This window comes from Rattus rattus, chromosome 5 (assembly GCF_011064425.1).
Source record: "Rattus rattus isolate New Zealand chromosome 5, Rrattus_CSIRO_v1, whole genome shotgun sequence".
Lineage (NCBI taxonomy): Eukaryota > Metazoa > Chordata > Mammalia > Rodentia > Muridae > Rattus > Rattus rattus.
In genome coordinates, this window is record NC_046158.1 from 96437980 (window position 1) to 96458441 (window position 20462).

At 46.2% G+C, this 20462-nt stretch overlaps 1 protein-coding gene across 2 annotated transcripts in view; it reads right to left on the reverse strand.

The window, feature by feature from the left end:
• Gpr176 (G protein-coupled receptor 176) overlaps positions 1–20462 on the reverse strand; it is a 95036-nt gene that overhangs the window by 12949 nt on the left and 61625 nt on the right. Inside the window, exon 1 of one of the 2 annotated variants that reach the window (XM_032903917.1) lies at positions 9819–9929. The exons of the other annotated variant lie outside the window; for it this stretch is intronic. Coding sequence (XP_032759808.1) covers positions 9819–9874 — 56 coding nt within the window. The 5' untranslated portion in view covers positions 9875–9929. Of the gene's footprint in view, positions 1–9818; positions 9930–20462 lie in introns of those variants that run through there. 2 annotated transcript variants of the gene reach the window in all.

Genomic DNA, 20462 nt, shown 5'->3' on the forward strand with positions numbered 1-20462 from the left:
TCTTTCTGTTTAATCAATAAACTCACTGACTTGCCTCCCTCTGAGTGGCCCTAAAATTCTTCTTTCTTCCTGATGAAGGTTAAGTACACTGGTGCACCTAAGTAGAGGCTCCCTGAGGTAGGTGTGACGTAGGAAGGCAAGTAAGCCAATCACCATGTAAGTCTCTTTTACAGAGCTGTGCTCCCAACCAGAGGGGAGCAGTCCTCATGGCCTAATCTTCTTTTGAAGCCCCACTTTTAAGACCATCATGTCAAATGCTATGCCTCAAACACCAATGTTTTAAAGGGGACACAGTGAAACCGAAGCAAAATTAAGATTCAAAAGCCTGTTTTACTCTGAACCCGTACGTGTTCTGCTTGACCCAAACCCTTAAAGGGAACTCTCACTCACCAGAAAGGGAGACTGGTCACAAAGGGACAGTGAGGAGAGACAAGACAGGAGGAAAGAACTTCCTTGGCGTAGAGAAACAAATGACCCCTAAAGAAAATTTGAAGGACACTGCTGAGCTGGGTCAACCCCAGGACGGTGGAGAGGAGATGGGGCATCAACCACAGCAGCTGCACCTTTCAAAGTTCACATCACCAAAGGAAGGCTTAAAGATTGTGTCTTATTCTGGTCATTTAGAAAATTGTCCCCTCTTAATCTATTCAGATAAATCTCCCAGCTACCCAGAAGGCCAATGCTGGCGAGGTGGTAAGTGGATCTTTTGCTGTTGATATTGGTAGAACTCTGAGCACCGACAAATATGAGGGAGAACTAGCTTATAGCCAGACAGTTATGCCTGGTGGTTTTCAACACAATTCATTCTACTCCCCTCACTTGAAATTTGGGCCCTTTCCTCACTAATAAAGTGTCAATTTGCTATATCTTATGATTAAACTGCCTAATTTCTGCCCTACACTACTTAAGCCGATCGCTATTATCATGACAAAATTATGTTATTTCAGCTACAATTAATTTGATTCAGGCACTCTTTCATTTAAGAAAGATTCAGGGAGTTCAAATTAAGCAGGAATTGAATTAGCAGGAGAGAGCTACACAGTGAGTATATTAAAATTCATGGTGGATTTTAAGCTATCACTTTGAATGAAAAGCATCTTTCCAATTTAGCCTTGGATGGCTGCTTCTTCTCCTTCTTCTTCGAGTACTCCTTCCCAATGAATAATTCAAGAAAGTAGTAATGAGATTCACTGTTGTAATTCCCAAGAATATAAAAAAGGACTCCAATAATGGTCTTGTCTGATCATCTCCCAAGAGGTCATACAAAGGGCTTTAGGTAAGGGCGCAGTAAGCACAGAGGTCCGAGCAGCAACAGTTTCCAAATGGTAAAGCAAATGCCATCAAGATGGCCGCGGCTTTCACTCTTTCAGTCTAAGGCCCTCGAATAGCCCCTTGGGTCCCTCAATACATAAATGAACAAGGTAAGAAAAACAGTCAAGACTATGAACTAGTCTAAACGACAAGGTTTTGTGGTTTACAAATACCTTCTTCTCTGGTCTCTCATGCTGGCCGCAGCCTTCCCGGAAAGCACGTTACTCTTTGAAAAGAACTCAGAATCGCCTGCCCTGTATATCTATGACAGCGGTGAGAGCCATTAAGGACCTCGTGCTCTATTTTCCCTTCACAGGTGCTGTGAACTACACAGTCTGTCTGTACCAGACATTGTGTTAAGGGTTACTTGGCAACCTAACAGCATTGAGGGCCGTTAAGAGGTGATTGTTTCCTTAAGACGTGGAAATGCCTTCCTGGGACTGGGTTGCCTTAGGGCAGAGCGTGTTGCTGTGACTTGAGCCTAGTGCCTCCCCTCTTCCTCACACCTGCTTCCTTCCACTCTTCACCCTGAGCTATCTCACCTCATGAAACCCTCACCAAATGCTGACCAGACTCTCAGACTCCCAACCACTACAACTGCGAACTAGATAATCTTCTATTGCGACAGAAAACATCAAAACAATGGGTGTGGAGAGGATGCTTAGAGTGAAAAGGAAGCAGTCTGGTTTGCCCCATCATCAGGCATGCGAACGAGCCAAACTGACTGCAGAGGGGTGAGCTGGCCCATGTCCTAGGTATCTACTACACAGGCCATCTCAGGAAGGGGTCTTTGAAGACATCAACGTGTTCCTTCAGAGAATCAGGCATAGTCACATTCCAATATAATCCAAGCCTGAGCACCAGAGTTGGGATCCCAGCACCCAATAAGAAGTGAAGGCATGGACCTGCATATCCCTGAAACCTGAGAACAGAGGGGTGGGGGTGGAGAGACAAAAGTTTCAGATTCAGGGAGAGACCCTGCCTGAAAGCAATAAGGCAGAGAGTGATTGGAGGGGGACACCCAACAGCCTCTGCTGGCCTCCACATGCAAGGTACACAGAGACATGTATCTATGCCACACCCATATACATACATACATACATACATACATACATACATACATACATACAATCACGCCCACTGGGTAAACAAGTAAGCATCAAAAGCCTTGTGTCCTGCTATAATTCTGCCCACCTTCATCTCACTGCACGAAGCACGTTTGGTTGGTTGGTTGATTAATTTTTGGTTTTGTCATTTGCTTTGGTTTTTTGCAACAGGTTCACTCTACAGAGCCCTGGCTGTCCTGGAACTCACTCTGAAGACCAGGTTGGCCTTGAACTCACCGAGATCTGCCTACCTCTGCCTCCTGAGTGCTGGGATTAAAGCATCACAACCAGCTTGAACCAAGCACGATTTTTACAATTAAGTGTTGCTTTATAAAGACCTAAATAAATAGCTTGAAGCTTCCTACGACTTCATCAGACCCATTAGATTTTTTTCCCCTCTGGCTTTATAGACCCACTTACTGATGACAACGGCCCTCAGTCAAGAAGCTGAATGTTTCCTAGCTTCCGTTGTCAACACGCTGTTAGAGCAGGCTGGAGAGATACAGTCAACAAAGACACGTGGGGCTCTACTATAATTAGTGTTCATGCGGTGCTCACACGCTCCACTCTCCCTCCCTCCCTTCCAGTAACTATAATTATACAGTCGGAGAGGAAAAAATCATGTTGGAAATATTTCCAAGGGCCTCGAGGGTAAAATAATTAGAGGGCTAAGAAAAGAAAGCACATTCTGCTTCAGTCCCCTGGGACCCACACATCTGGGGAGCTGGGGGTTGGGCAAGGTTTGGAATGGGAATTTTGCTCCTTGTCTTCTGGATGGGCCGATCTGACAGTGGCATTAGTTAAAAGTTCAAATTCCATTCCTTTTTCATGGCTGAGTTTGAGAGGGGAAGCAGGAAGAACAGGACAGCCTGGAGCCTGAGCAACCAGGATATGGGTCGTAGTTCTAACAGATCTGAGGTCATTCTCCCATGACTAGGAAGATGGTTTCCCCCTAGCACACCATTTTTGTGTCCTTCAGCACTTTCTCCTGTCCCCCAGGAAGGAGACCAGCAGAGAAGGACGGTCCCAGAGTGAGCAGCTGAATGAACCAGAGCAGCAGATGGGGCGAGAGCTAGAAGGGACCAGATGGTCAGGGCATGGAAGACTCTCGATGGAAATGACAGGTCTGAAGTTGAAAGCAAGGTCAAGATGAGAATACATGCATCACTGAGAGGATATCTTACAGAGCACAGTCCCATGAGGACACTCAAAATATGAACATGGAATAAATGCTCAGAGTACTAGAAGTCAATAATTCCCTGGAGGGAGAGAGCGGTTTAAAGTAAGTGATGGGATACATTGGCACACTGCTACCATATAAGGAGCCCGATAACTAAGGCACTTGGGGAGTATATTCCTGTAACAAAGGGCAGGACAGTGGACAGAAACAATAGTATTTAAAAAGCCAGCCAAGGGATGGTTCAGCAGTAACAGAGCTTGCTGTAAAGGTAGGACAACCTGAGTTCAATCCCAGAATTCACATGAAGGACAGAATAGACTCCATGAACTTGTTCTCTGACTCACTGTGGGACAAATGCTCTCAGCCAAGACATACGCCCATGCACACACATTCACCTACATACACACACCAACGCACGGAGCTGTTTGTCACACAGGTCCCTACAGGTTCAAAATAAAGCCAGCATGCGCAGGCACATGTACACACACGCACACGCACGCGCACACACACACACACATGCGCACACACACACACACACACACACGGCAAGTTAATTTTTAAAGCAGTTCCTAACACTTCTCTCTATCTCTTCTGCCTTCCCTCAAGTTGTAGCACAGGATGCTACATGAGGACTAAGAGACAGAAAGAAAGGAGGGCAGCACGTGGAGAACAAATCAACAGAGAGAATAATTTCTGTCCCACTCACCTCCCCATGCTGAGCGCCATTGTGTATGTGCACTTTCCAGGAGCTATTTAAGGCAACTCGGGCTTTCGGTGCCTGAATTTTCCTTGCTGAAAACTGAACAAAAGGTTCCCTTTCTTTGTACCATTTTCTAAGAATCCAAGATTCATGACGATGGTGGCCATAGAGATGCAGATCAACACCAAAGGACTTACCAAACATTTCAGCGTTTCAGCTCCCACCTTCCCCTTCTCACATTAGTTGATTTGAATATCACAGTTATTTGTCATGTAATTTTCCTACAAGTTCAAAATAAACACAGCATGCGACATTATTAGCCTGTTTAAAACATAAATGAGAAGGTATAACCTCTTATTTTCCCATTACAAAACAAGAGACAGAGAGAAATGTTTGCTATCCTGTGAGTGAGTGATTTCCAATCTTAAAGGTCCATTAGAAGCTGGCTTTCCCAGGACGACCAATGAATGTCATTAAGTATATGAATAAAGCAAATAAGATCAAATCTAGAGCTACTCCCTTCCACTAAGCTACACTTCCCATCAGTCTAGTCTTGACACGATTCTTAAGAAGGTTTAAGTAAACAGATATCATGACCGTGGATACAGCATGGACTCATTATTCTTAGCTAGCCAAGTAAGGGAGTGGAAGCCACCATATGTACAATGACTAGTGACATGCTACAACTTATAAAATCACCATTTTCTCCCATAAAAAACTTTCTCAAGTTCCCTCACAGGAGGAAGAAAAGGACATGCCACACTGGACAGACTGTATGCATGGATATAGACAGAGGAATTCCAGATGAGCCATCTACATCTCTCTTGTTTCCAGAGGCAGCTAGGCAAGCCTTCAGAGAGAACCGGGATGCTTGCTAATTGTGAAGCAGACTGGGAAGAGAAGCATCCTAAGGCCACTGTCCAGTCATCTGCCTTCCAATGGCCAACGATGGGAAAATCAGGGCAGAGTTCAAATGACAAAAGCAAGAGTTATTTATTTGTCGTTTGTTGTTGTTACTCCTTTGGGTTTGGAGGCTTAGGTCCTGCCTTGTCCTATACTGTTTGGTTTCACTATGTACACCAGGCTGGCTTCTAACTCAAGAGATACACCTATCTGCCCTTCCCCTCCCCTCCCCCTCCCACCTCCTCCTCCCCGCTTCTTCCTCCTCCCCATCCTTCCCCCTCCTCCCCCTCCACTTCTTCCCTCTTTTCTTTCTCCTCCTCTTCCCCCTCCTCTTCTTCCCTCTTCTTCCCTCTTCTTCCCTCTTTTCCTCTTCCTCCTCTTCCTCCCCTCTTGTTCTTCCTTCTTTCTCTCTCCCTCCTCCCTACCCCCTTTCTCTCAAAGGAGTCAGATGTTTCTCATGGCACTGCTGGGAAAGACTATTCTCAGCTCCTGATGACCAGGTCTGTGGTTTTTTAAACTTAAGTAGATCAGACATGAATAGCTGCTGGGGAATTGGGCAATATTTACCAAGACAAAAAAGACAAGCCCTTCTTGGCTGCCCTTTAACATGGATGGGAAATGATGTTACGCGGCTGAGTGTCCTGATTTTGGGTAGTTGTTGTTGTTTTGGTGTTTTGTTTTGTTTTGTTTTGTTTTTTGAGATGTTGATTTCTAGTGAGTTCCAGATCAACAAGTTATACTGCCAACCAGCTCATGGCCAAGTGACCTACCTATCCCTGTCTACAGTTCCCCTGGTAATCAATGGAACTGTGAAGATCAATGGAAACAGAGCTTGGCTTCAACCAGAGCATGACTGCTCTATCTACTCCTAACACTGTCGTGTGGAGTGAGCACCAGCTTCCATTTATCAGGATTGGGCTAGTAGCTTAGGAGAACAAGAGTCCATTCCACAGCCCATTAGTTCCAGTGAAAGAAGTTTATGCAAATCAGTACATTTCCTATACAACACTGGAAGCTAGTCTGTGCCGAAGGTAAGTTTAAGATAAATTATCTGTTTTTATTCCCAGAAATACCTCTTCCAAGCTGCTGCCTGTTTAGATTGTTGCCCTTGAGAGTGCTAATGCTCTCCTTTACTCGCCTCTCACGTATGCTCCACTAGTGACATTCTTAAAGCAATACTAAACATGTACGTCAGCGCTAACTCATCACAAGGCCAGCCTTCTGGGCTGCTACCTCTGGGGTTTCGTACAACACGGTTCTAAAGAGGAAGGTGGAATCTTTTGGTTTTTAGGTTAATTTTGTGGTGATACACTATTTTTAGTTGGCATTAGTAATGCAGTTTTAAATATCTGATAGCTTTTTAATTTCTTCAATTTTATGTGTATGGGTGGCTTTGCCTGCATATATGTGCCCAGACTTCAGATCCCCCGGAACTGGAGTTATGGACAGTCGTAAGCTACCATATGGATGCTGAGAATCAAACCAGGGTAATCTGGAAAGGCAGCTAGTGCTCTGAACTGCAGAGCCATTTCTCCAGCCCCTTAGGATAGCTCTTTGATGAATATGAATTGCACATACACTCTGTAGTCTTTTTCCATATTAAGTTTTCTTATGTTGACATATTTCCTTATACAATGAACTAATCAACTAGGGAAATGGAAAATGTTCTCAGATTTAGTTAATGAGGTAGTAGAAATAAAAGGTTTAATGGAAAGTTGAGAATCATAAATGTAGAAACCCAAAACTGTAGAAAAGACCTGTGCTTGGTCCCCGGAAGCCACATACAAAAGCCAGTCACAGTGATGCCCACTGTGATACAAGTGTTGAGGAAGAGACAGGTGGATCTTTGGGGCTCACTGGACGGCCAACCTAGACTACTTGGCAAGGTCCAGGCCGGTGAGATATTATCTCAATAAACAAGCTGGCGACCCTTAAATTTAGGATGACATGTGAAGTTATCCTCTAGTTTCCACATGCATATGTGCACATACATGCACACATACATGCATACATGCAGACACACTTATACGTGCATGCACACGTGCATGCACAAATGAGTGTACACACCACACACACACACACAGTGAAAAAAATCCAAGGGCAAAGCTAAAACTGAGGTATGTGATCAATTAGGTAAAATATGCCACCTATTTCTTTTCTAACCCCTAAGATTGGAGCCCACTTTCAGGATTTGAATCTAAATCAACAGGTTGACTTGCCAAGTTTCGGCTGTACACCAAGATTGAGCGCTCAAGGTCTTTCATTTCATACATCCTTGTCCCCATTATGTCTCAACTTATTCAAAAACTTATGGGGGTAAAATGTCAGCAAGAAGCCTAACTTAGTGACCAAGTCTTAGAGCAGAGTTGGAAGCAAAGCCACTACTGTCTCCTTGTGACACCCTTAACTAAGTCTTCCATATAAACTTTGACTCACAGACCCCTGAGCCTCTGCCAAGTAACCCCCTGCTTGAGTTCTGTGCCATCAATGTTTTTATCTAGGAAGTTAAAGTATTTTCATTTGTGATTTGTTCTTCTAGATGGCCTTGGGCAAGCGGGTCTATTCTGAAACATGTTCCTATTACGTGACTCACTCACTGTTGTTTTAAATGAAAAACAGAGAAAAAATCTTCATAATAAAATTCAAAAGAACAAACGCATTCATTTTATGTGTTAAGAGGAAGTTTCGGGTTAAAATCCTTGCAATGTTTAAACATTTAAAACTAACTACACTTCTTTTGTTTCTTTACTGCAACGAAAGTTAATGTTTCATATTACTTAGTTTTAAAACTGATAATTTACTCTTGACCAAAACTATACTCACCAATTTCTAATATTGTTGTGTTTTATAAAAAAGGAAAAGAAGCCAAGGATATGTTTGGTGGAGGTGTGGCATGGTGTGGGTAAAGGGGGTGCCTCTGCAGGCCCATGGTGAGGCTCCCTTCCTCCTGAGGCACCAGTCATAGGACAGATATGATATAGAAATAGAATACTTAGGGCATGGAGAGGGGAGTTGAGGAGATAGTAGAGACAGAGACAAAGATGGGGGTTGGGGGTTATAGAGGAGCAGAGGCCATCCAGCCATGAACAATAGAGAATGGGTGGAGGGATTGGAGAAGAGACAGGGAAGAGGGTAAGAGAGCAAGGGAGCAAGAGAGGAGGGGGCAGGCAGCCCTTTTTATACCGAGTTAGGCACACCTGGCTGTTGCCAGGTAACTGTGGAGAGGAGCTTAGAAGAAATGCCATCAAATATACTATTGAAATTTGGTAGAAAGTGGCAGAACTGACATTTAAGCCATATCTTTATGTACCATTGATCAAGATTTATACATTAAATTCTACTTAAAGTGAACTTACTTCTATTTTTAATTTTGTAATTGTAGCTTCTGCAGCAAAAATCAAAATGTCTAAACACTGCCCTTTCCCTTATGAGTAATCTCAAAAATTACAAATAATTAACAATAAGCAAACCCCCAAGGATGGCTTTCCCCATGCTCTCTATAACAGTTTTGTTTTATTTCGTTTTTCGAGACAAGGTTTCTCTGTGTGGTCCTGTTCTGGAATCAGCTCTGTAGACCTGGCCTTGGACTCAGAGATCCTCCTGCCTCTGCCTCCTGAGTGCTGGGTGTGCCACGATACCCAGCTAACTCTGTATAACTTAAATTAAATGGTCAGAACCATTCTTATATAGACTAGCTGTAATTATGACCTCTATTTTTATAACCTAAAAAACAAACTAACATTTGCATTATAAGAATTAATTATTAACAGATTAACCAATAAGTAATTGAAAGGCAGTCAGTGGTCTCCACCTCCCTGGTATTCAATTCATGTCCCTCTGGGGGCCTCTCTCACAGTGAATAGGGCCAACTAGCTTAAATAGGACGTGTCAAAGGTGACAATGAGACTTCCAAGGCTAGGCCACAGAAGACAGGAGCCCTCTCTCTTTTGAATCACTTGCCTGGGGGAAAACCACCTGTAAGGTTCCAGGAAACCCAAGGAATCTGGTGAAGAGGTCCTCAGAGTGGTGGAAATGAAGACATGTGAAAGAGCCCAAGGGGACCTTCCACCCCTGCTGAAGCCCTCCTGTGCCTGCATCCCTGGCCAATCACTGGCCAGCATCTGGACCATAAGCCAGGAGCACCTGGCCAAGCTACAACCAAATCCGTGACCTCCCGCAGCTGTGAGAGATGACGCACGTTTGCTGCTGTATGTCGCTATGCAGTGAGGTCCAGTCCTTCAACCAATATTGCACGGACTGTCTTACTTCTCTCACGCACAGAGGGAGAATGGTAATGGTGGTCTTGAAGGACCACTGTTTTCAATGAATGCTGTATAAAAAGTGCCAAGCCGTGCTCCCTCACAGTGGGTAGTAAACAACTGTCATGCCAGGTGACTTTCACTGATTGAGAGTCTGATTCCCAGAGATCACGAAACGACATCACAGAATTCATTCACTGTGGGACATCAAAATAATTGCTTCTTCAGAGGGTTACGTTGAATTACTCTTACTCCACAAAGGATAAAATCCAATTCTTTAAACTTTTCTCCCACATACAGCCCTGATAACTCATTGAGAGTGAATGGCCTACAATTTAGAGCCCTTAACCCATGTTTACCAGTCCGACTTCTCCCATTCAGTCCAATTAACGAAATCAGGAAATATGGTCGCCATGCTGTGATTTGTGCCTACTGGAAGGTGATCTGAAAAAGCAAACAGTCGTCAGCAAGGAGCAAAACAGAGCTGCCCTGGGAGCTAGTGGAGTGTGAGGTGAGGATGTTTGTGAGTTCAGTGAGCTGGGGGTGTGACAGTGAAGCCTGTGACAGTGAAGCCTGTGACAGTGAAGCCTGTGACAGTGAAGCCTGTGACAGTGAGGGCCTGTGACAGTGAGAACCTGTGACAGTGAAGCCTGTGACAGTGAGAACTGTGACAGTGAAGCCTGTGACAGTGAAGCCTGTGACAGTGAGAGCCGGTGACAGTGAGAACTTGTGACAGTGAGAACCTGTGACAGTGAGAACCTGTGACAGTGAAGCCTGTGACAGTGAAGCCTGTGACAGTGAGAGCTGTGACAGTGAGGGCTGTGACAGTGAAGCCTGTGACAGTGAAGCCTGTGACAGTGAAGCCTGTGACAGTGAGGGCCTGTGACAGTGAGAGCTGTGACAGTGAGGGCTGTGACAGTGAAGCCTGTGACAGTGAGGGCCTGTGACAGTGAGGGCCTGTGACAGTGAAGCCTGTGACAGTGAGGGCCTGTGACAGTGAGAGCCTGTGACAGTGAGGGCCTGTGACAGTGAGGGCCTGTGACAGTGAGGGCCTATGACAGTGAGGGCCTGTGACAGTGAAGGGCCTGTGGGGTACCATGAGGGCCCATGGGTGACAGTGAAGCCTCTGTGGTCTGAGTGAGGGCTGTGGACAGTGAAGCCATGAGGGAGAGGCTGTGCATTGAGAGGGCCCCTGACAGTGAAGCCTGTGACAGTGAGGGCCTGTGACAGTGAGGGCCTGTGACAAGGAAGCCTAAGACAGTGAGGGCAATGAGGACAGTGAGATCTGTGACAGGAGGGCCAATGAGGTGGCACTCAGTGTGGGGGTGGCTGTTACAGTCTGAGGGGTAACAGTGAAGCCTGTGAGGGTAACAGTGAGGCCTATAAGGTGATGGGCCTGTGGAGATGGGGCCTGTGAGGAGGTCACCAAGACTGAGGCCTGTGTGGGGCCCCTGGGGCCTGTGAACTGAGAGGTGGGGCAGTGAGGCCTATGTAGTGACAGCTGGGTCTCAGTGTAGCCTATGGAAGGTATCTATGAAGTGAACAATGAGGAAGTAGCAAGATCCTGTAAAGGCAGGGGGTCTATGAGGTGGGACCAGTCAGGGGGTAGGAGTGGCTGTGTAGGGTCCTGAGAGATGACTATGAGGGCCTGTGAGGTGGCAGTGAGGCCTATAAGGTGAGTGAGGCCTGTAGGAGATGGGGCCTGTGAGGTGAGACTTGAGGCCTGTGTGGTGGCAGCTAGGGCCTGTGAACTGAGAATTGAGGGCAGTGAGGCAGTAGTGATGCCTCTGGGATATCAGAGAGGCCTATGAGGTATCTATGAGAACTGTGAGGTAGCAGGAAGGGCCTGTAAGGCAGCAGTATGGGTCTATGAAATGACAAGTGGGACCAGTCAGGGGTAGGTAAGTCCTGCGAGATGACTATGAGGGCCTGTGAGGTGGCAGTGAGGCCTATAAGGTGAGTGAGGCCTGTAAGGTAGGAGATGGGGCCTGTGAGGTGGGAAATGAGGCCTGTGTGGTGACAATGAAATTGTGAAATGGCACTGTGGCCTGTGAGGTGGCAGTTAGGGCCTATGAAGTGGCAGCAATGCCTCTGGGGAATTAGGGAGTGCCTATGAGGTAGCCATAAGGACTAAAGAGGCCTGAGATGCAAGAGAAAGAAAGGCACTACATGGTACCAATGAGGACTATTAGGTCATAGTGAGGGCTTATGGGATGGTAGTCATGTCCTGTGTAGTGGCAGGAGGATCCTGTTAAATCCAAATAATATCTTGTTGGGTGAGAGGGAGTTCTGGAAGGCGACATGGTCTTTAATGTAGCCACGAGGACAATGAGGTGACATTGAGTGCCTCTGGTGTGATGTTGAGGGACTCTAGGGCAGCAGTGAGGTTCTATGAGGTGGCAGTCAGGTCTTGTGTTATAATAGTGAAAACCTCTGAGGTGAAAATGAAGTCCTATGATGTAGAAGTGAGGCTGGTGCTTTGACAATGAGAGACTATGAGGTGGCACTGAGTGCTGTGAGATGGCAATGATGGCAATGAAGCCAGTGAAGTGACAGGGAGGGCCTGTGAGCTGTCAAGCAGGGCCTGTGTGGTGACAGTGATGCCTGTAAGTTGACAGTGAGGGCCTGTGAGGTGTCAAGTAAACCCTGTGTGGTGACAGTGAGGGCTTGTGAGGTATAAAGTAGGGTCAGTGTGGTGACAGTGAGGCCTGTGTGGTGACAGTGAGGCCTGTAAATTGACAGTGAGGGCCTGTGGGGTATCAAATAAGGCCTGTGTGGTGACAGGGAGGCCTGTAAGTTGACAGTGAGGGCCTGTGAGGTGTCAAGAAAGGCTTGTGTGGTGACAGTGAGGCCTATAAGTTGACAGTGAGGGCCTGTGTAGGTCCAGTAGGGCCTGGGGGGTGGGGTGACAGTAAGTCCTGTAAGTTGACAGTGAAGGCCTCTGTGAGGTCAAATAAAGCCTGTGTGGTGACAGTGAGGCCGGTAAGTTGACAGTGAGGGCCTACATGAGGTCAAGTAGAGCCTGTGTGGTGACAGTGAGGCCTGTAAGTTAACAATGAGGGCATATGAGGTGTCAAATAAGGCCTGTGTGGTGACAGTGAGGCCTGTAAGTTGACAGTGAGGGCCTGTGTGAGATCAAGTAAAGCCTGTGTGGTGACAGTGAGGCCTGTAAGTTGACAGCGAGGGCCTATGTGAGGTCAAGTAGGGCCTGTGAGGTGACAGTGAGGCCTGTGAGGTGGATGGGAGAGACTGGGATAGCAGTGAGTCCTGTGAGGTGGAGGAGGTGCTTCTGTTGGTGGCAGAAGCCTGTAATCTGCAATGAGGGCCTATAATGGCAGGCCAGAAAAGTGAAGTAACAGTGAGTCTATGAGATGACAATGAGGACCTGTGAGGTGACAGTAAGGCCTGTGAGGTGACAGTGAGGTCTGTTGAGGTGGCAGTGAGGCCTATAAATTTACAGTGAGGGACTCTGTGAGGTTCTGTGCGGTGACAGAGAGTCCTGTAAGTTGACAGTGAGGGCCTGTGAGGTATAAAGTAGGGCCTGTATGGTGACAGTGAGGCCTGTAAGTTGACAGTTAGGGCCTGTGTGAGGTCAAGTAGGGTCTGTGTGGTAACAGTGAGGCCTGTGAGGTAACAGTGAAGGTTTGTGTGAGGTCAAGTAAGGCCTGTGTGGTGACAGCGAGGCCTATAAGTTGAGAGTGAGGGCCTGTGAGGTATCAGGTAGGGCCTGTGTGGTGACAGTGAGGCCTATAACTTGACAGTGAGGGCCTGTGAGGTATAAAGTAGGGCCTGTGTGGTGACAGTGAGGCCTGTAAGTTGACAGTGAGGGTCTGTGAGGTATCAAGTAGGGCCTATAAGTTGACGGTAAGGCCTGTAAGTTGACAGGGTCTGTGAGGTGTCAAGTAGAGCCAGTGTAGTGACAGTAAGGTCTGTGAGGTGACAGGGAGGCCTGTAAGGTGACCACAAGGCCTATGAGGTGGCAGTGAAGGACTAGTGGTGACAGCATCTACCTTTTCCTCTGTGCTGACCCTAACCAGATTCTGCACATGACAAGATATGGACTCAACCAGTAATCCTTCCACCCAGCAGACTCTTTCTGGGTTTCCTGCTCCTAGTTTACAGATTCTTTTGCTGGATTCTTGTCCCATCAAGGTCATTTTGGCCCTTCTCATTTTATCTTCCTTCTAGCCCTGCCCATTAACCATTTGCAGGGAAACTGGAATGGCTCCTGTGCTTACAGCCCATCTTAGGTGTGCCCCAGACCCAAACATCCCCATGCAAATCTGTGGCGGTGAATAAGGTTGGCCTCCTGGTAGGCTCACATACTTGAGTACTTAGTCACCAGGCAGTGGCACTATTTGAAAAGGATTAGGAGATGTGTCACTGAAGGTGGGCTTTGAGGTTTCAGCTCTCAGCTACTTCTCCAGCTCCGTACATTCTGCCATGCTCCCTGCCATGGTGACAGGGACTAAGTCTCTGAAACTGTAAGCAAGCTCCCAATTAAGTGTTTTCTTTCATAGAGCTGCCTTGGTCATGGTGTCTCCTCGCAGCAACAGAACAGTAGCTAAGACAAAACCTGGATCTGCAGGCCTACACATCCCCTCCTAAGCACCACAAGCAACTCACGACGCCCACACAAAACCTGAATCTTCCCACTCCTCTTCCTATTCTTCTGGTATTATCATCTCAGGATATGGTATCCTCGAGTATCATAGGTTATCTATCTGGAAAGCATCCTTTTGTCTTGATGCAAATCCAGCTTTCTCAACAAAGGGAATAAGAGAGTTCGTAAACCAAGTATGAGTGACCATGACTTGGGAACGCAGACTGAAGCTGCTCTGAAAAACATGTTATTACAGATACCCTAAAGCATTGAGGGCCTCCAAGGGTGGACCTCTCCCTAGTGGAATTTTCTTGTGTGGAGACATGGTCATCCCAAAGATAAGAGCATTACATACTATTGTCTCCTGCCTGAAGAGTTCACCCAATTGGGCCTGTCAATCAAGGCTGAATGACCTGCAGCCATGCTTAGGCAGGAAGAGTAGGTATCCCCTTAAGGAGATAATGTACTTTTCCTTTGTGGAAACCCTCAGTGCAGTCGGTCCTGGAGCTGCAGCCACTCGTGTCTCAACTCTCTTCAATTTTTCCTTTTTCTTTTCTATCTCTTTCTTCAGAGACTGGCCAAAGTGTACACATGTTTCTCTGGAACTTTGGGTATCTCACTTTTCTCTGAAGTTGCCTGCCCTTTGCCATGTAGCTGTTTGTCGACCTCCATTGCTAACTCAAAAGGCTGTCTCCCTGCCACCTCCTACTCCCCAAACCCAACCTCAGCCCTCACCCTCCACATCCCACCTCTGGGGAGCTGTTCAGATTCATCGCTCGCCTGCCTTGTTTTCTCTCAAACAAAACTGCCTCCAGATAGAAGAGCTCAGAAAAAGAACCCCAATTTCTCAGTAAAATATGGGGTTCTTCAAAGCTCCTGGTAACAGCGTTCCCTGTAGAAGTTCCATGGGCATTTATTAGTCACAAGAGAAAGAAGAGTCATAAATCAATGTGCTTAGCAAATACACTGGCACTGTCCACACAGCAGAGCAGGAAAGTCTGCTGGGGGTCTATCTGATGACGAATTGAACTTCTGGATTTGTGAGGGGCTCTGCTAAGGATACCTTTCAAAGGTTTTACCCAATGGTCAAAAAGATGTTGGGTCAAACACAGGGATGGGCAATGAATAGCACAAGGGGATTAATGATAGCCCAACGTAATCAGTCTCTGATCTGCAACATTCTAACTCTCCACAATTACGTAGTTCTTATCAGTCTTTGAGCCTTGCGAATCTCCAACACAGATGGGGGATGTTGTGTTGTGTTGTGTTGTGTTGTGTTGTGTTGTGTTTTGTTTAATTCCCTGGCAATTCCAGTTTATGCTAAACATCTTACCTCTAAGCACACATGCAGCTGGGCGCTTGATTCTGTCACCTCCAACGAGATACACTCGTAACACATCTGCTCCTGCGGTAGTCTGCCAAGTCTCTCCACTTGGTACCCCTCCCACACTCTACACCTCACAGGATCTGACTCACTCTCTCACAGCATTTTAGATTAGTTAGGAACTTCACTACTTGGAGCTTCCGTCCTAAAAACTTGAAACTCTTCTATTTCTTCCCTCTCCACCTCTCTGCTCTCTCACTGTGACCATAGTTTCAGTCTCTGGACTGTTTGTAACCGACCGATGTTCAAACTATTCAGAAAGCAGCATGAAGTTTGCTAGGTGGAATCACAACAGGACGCCAGGACTGCTCAAATGCTAGAAAAATCCTCACAGAAGGAGGGATGCCCAGGTCGGTTCGCCCTGTTTTAGCAGCGGGCAAGAGAAAGGTCAAGTTGCAGCTGCTGGATGGGGGAAGTTCTCTAATATACATGCCATCCATGTTCCTCCCACAGAAGCCTCTCTCTAATGTAGCATGCTACACAGTTCCTCTCCACACGTCTCTCCCTAATATGACATTATGTGAGTCACTCACTGCATAGGAGTACCACAGGCTCTACTTGATCTACAGAGCAAGGGGACAGCAAGGTCCTGGGCCCATGAGGTGACTTCTGCAGAGAGCTGGGTAAATCAGACACCCCAGGTAACCTTGCACGCACATCAGCATTCTTTCCTTCTCATGTGTAACCTTTCCAAATGGCTTCTGCTTCAAATCCATCTTTTGGAAGATTTTAAATGAAGACAGCACACATCAGCCATTAGGACACACAGGCTTCGGTTCCTGTCTGGAGAAACAGAAGTCAGTGAGGCTTGGTGGGAAAGCAGTGCCAAAGTTTACCAACAAGATCCAAAAAGACTCTGATGCTGACTCCTAAGGAAATAGAAAAATGTAAACCAAAATTTAAAAAAATGGAAATAAAGTTGACAACATCTAGTACTGTAAGGTCCATGATTCACCAAAGAATGATACCCCTGACTCAAACAGTATGTAAACTGTTTTATTCTGCACAAGTCCAGCAAGTTGGGGTCTCCCATTACCAAGACAGAGCTCACAGGCTGGATTTAAAGCACATTGGGGTTCCAGGGTAGATGAGCTTTATCTTACTCTATCTTTAGGCATTCCAGAACCATTACCTAGGTGTGGAGGCTGGAGCCTGGTTTTATTGTTTTGTTTTGGGGTTGTTTGTTTGTTTGTTTTTCTATTAGTAATTGACTTGCCTGGACTTGCTTAGACTTGCTCAGTTCTTAGGCCTAGTCTCCTGAATTGCCAATTTGAGGTCCGTCATGGAGTCAGCCTAGCCTTCTCGGTACTAAAGCATATGGAGATAGAAGCATCCTTATATGTTTTGGGTTTATAAGTAAATTGTTATAGACATCAGGAAAGAAACCTGGCAGTATCTATGGGATGTGCATATGGGCGCTTGTGTGTGCCATTACAGTATTTGCATGTGTGTGGGTGTATGTGTGTGAGCATAGGTGTACCTGCCCATGTGTGCCCAGGCATATGGAGACCTGAAGTTGACAGTGGTGTCTTTCTTGACCTCACTTTACCATGCATTATTGAGCCAGGGTCTTTCAAAGAACCCAGAGCGCATCAATTCCAGGTGGTCTAATCAGCCAGCCGGGAAGCCCCTGTCTTGGCTTCCTGAGTGTTGAATTAAAAGCAGGCCACCCACGCCTGCCCAGCTTTTACATGGGTTCTAAGGATTCCAACTGTGGTCACCATGCTTGTGCAGTGAGCACTTTATCAAATGAGCCATTTCCTCAGCCCTAGACACTCTTACTTTTGAAGGACTGTCCTATAAATAAAGAAAATGCATTCGGCTGCATGTTCAAATATAAGAAAGCTAAACAGTGGCATGTTCCTATGGGAGTAGACATAGTCATGAGGAAGACTACCCGCCAGGCTGTCGACCCTGATCATCCCAAACCAAGTGCAACTGCAGATGGCATAGTAAAGTTGTGGTGAAATTTACTTTCTCACTAAATATGAGAAAGAAAACTACGTTTGTACAGAGAGAGACAGACGGAGAGACAGACAGAACTTTCTTCTTCCAACCAGTCAAATAGGATGATGAAAATGTCACTTTAGGAATTAATGTTTTCTTTCTGAGTCTGGATCTTGTAGTTCACGTTGGCCTTGAACTCACTATAGAAAGCAGTCTATAGTGCTCAAATGTATATGATGCCTTGCCTAATGGAAGCTAATTTAGCTATGACAGAGGACTGACAGAAACAGCCACAGAGCTCAGTGTGGGAGGGCAGGAGGAAAGACCATTGTCTTTCCCCACATTCCATACTGGCACTTAGAACACAGCCTGCACCCGACTGGTATGCCGTTCTCTATGTCACACCTCAGACCTCACTGACTCTTACCACCTCATTGGAAAGGAACCCCAAGTCAGAGAAAGCCACACTGAGTGGGCACCCACATTTTCCACTGTTTGTCTTTGCCTGACACTAGTGCCCCCGAGGATGCACAGCGGGTCCTTCCTGATCCTTGGGGGAATCCCAAGCATTGAGTTAGCAATCTCCCAACAGGAAGGACAACAACAGTGACTGTGGAAAAGGTAGCCTCAGCTGAGAAAGCAGCCAGCCCAGCAGGAATCGAAGGTGCTAGACAGTTTCCTGTGATTCACCTGGAGAGCCGTTCACTTATCGGGAAAGTGACTCTTGGGCATATTCCCAAAGGACATTTCATCCTACCACACTCACTCATTCAGCCTTGTTCATTACTGCTCTATTCATAACAGAAGGAAAAATAAGGAAAATGTGGTACGTTTGCACAATAGTTACTCGGATATTAAACAAAATTATGAAATTTGCAGCTAAATGGGTGGTGCTTGAAAAAAATCATTCTGAATAAGGTGTCTCAGATCCAGAAAGACAAATATGGTAGGTATTCATTTAGAAGTGGATATTGGGTGTTAAGTCAATAATAACCAATCTACAATTCATAGAACCACAGGGGTTAAATCATAGATTGAGGGACAAGATGTGGGGGCAGGAGGTGATGCACCTCACTAGGAAAGGGAAAAAGAACAGAATGGATGGATGCGGCTTGGCTGGACTGGGAGAATCAAGTGGGGAGGGGGACGGGAGAAGAGAATGAGAGAGGGAATGGGAGAGAGACAGCTAAAATGAAGGGCCACTTGAGGGGCAGTGTGCAAAACTAATGCAATAGAAGCTTCCTAGAATATATACACCTATGAAGGTGACAATGTAATTGCCAAATAATGGGTGAGACAGACTGCATCTCTCATCAAATAAAGCTTCCAGTATTGGCCTTGAGTTACATCTAATTGAGTTGTTGGCCAAAGGGGTCCCATGAGAACCCCAAACAATCCAAGCTGTGGTCAAGACTGTAGGTCGCTCCCCGCAACCTGATACAAGGCCCCATTGCTGAAGGCCACACCTGCACAACTCACTGAGCATGGAGAGGACAAGCTGCTGCCTACAGAGCTCCTTCACCCCCTTGTCCTGGCATCTTTGGTAAGAAGTACTCGGCATCCTGCCAAATGAGAAACATAAATGCCTTGCTGGTGAGCTATGCTAGGGCAAGGGGGGCACAAGGCTCGTGGGTGTGACCAACCAGTCTCTGGTTTGATTAAGGCCACTGCATGGGATTGAACTCGCACTGACACTGCTTGGGTGACCAAGAACCTGAGACTGGATGCCCAGGGACCTTGGGGAAAACTGAACACTAATGTTCTTTTCATTTTAAAAAAGGAGCAATACAATGACCTTTAATGACATTCTGCTACGTGTACAGATCAGCACCTTGCTCAGGCCTCCCGCAGCAGTGAGAACAAATACAGAGACGCACAGGCAGGCATTACACAGAGAATGAGAGACCTTGGAACACTCAGGCCTGAACTGATGTCTCCATCAAATCCCTCCCATGAGGGCTCAGGAACCCTGTGGAAGAAGAGGCAGAAACAGTCTAACAGAGAGGATGGAGGACACTAAGAAAACAAGGCCCTCTGAGGCCACATGACCAAAGCTCATCTGAACTCACACAGACTGAGGCTCCAAGCATGCGCCTGTATCAGGTCCTTCGTACACACACAATGGCTTCCAGTTTAGTGTTTCATGGGATTTCTAAGTACATGAGTAAGTGGGTCTCGGATTCCTGTTACCAGCAAGAGAACTTGGGCTCTTTTCCTTCCTTGTTCGTACTTATGTTTACTTTGTCCAATTCTGGTGTGTTAGTTTTTGCTATATCTTATTTTATCATATTTTATTTTATTTTTCCTTAGAAACCCACCCTTTCTCTAATGAGAGGCAGAAAGGAGGCGGCTCTGGATAGGAGAGGAAGTAGGAGGAGGGGAGAAGAGGAAGGGGAAACCATAAAATCTATTTTCAAAGAGAAGAAAAAATTAATCAGGCAACTGAGGTTTTCCTCTGCTCCAATAAAAAGAAAAGGCCCGCTCTTGTTATGATATACCGGAAAAATCAATAAAGGATTCTTTATTCCATTAAGGAGAGACTGTGGGGATGGCTCAGCAGCCACACGTGCACAAGGACCTGTGTTAAATCCCCAGCACACATCAAAACCCAGGTGCGGCAGTGTATGCTAGAAATCCCAGTGCCCGAGGCAGAGGTGAGATGATCCTTAGGGCCTGCTGGCCAGACAGTCTACACGACGGCCAACTTCAAGATCAATGAGAGACCCTGTCTCAAAAGGTAAGGCGGAGAGTGATCGAGGAAGACCTCCACAGGTGCACACATATGCCCATGGGCATGTGAATACACACACACACACACACACACACAGAGAGAGAGAGAGAGAGAGAGAGAGAGAGAGAGAGAGAGAGAGAGAGAGAGAATGAATGAATATGAATATATTTCAGGAAACAATGTTAAACTCCAAGAATAAATACATAAAAAATGGATTGCTACTGCTTCCACTAGGATTTGCACCTGAGTGTACAGATTCTCTGGGCTGGAAGAGTATACAGCAAAATTCCTCTCCCTAACCTTGCATGCTCTCTATCTGTCCAGATAGGAGTAACGGG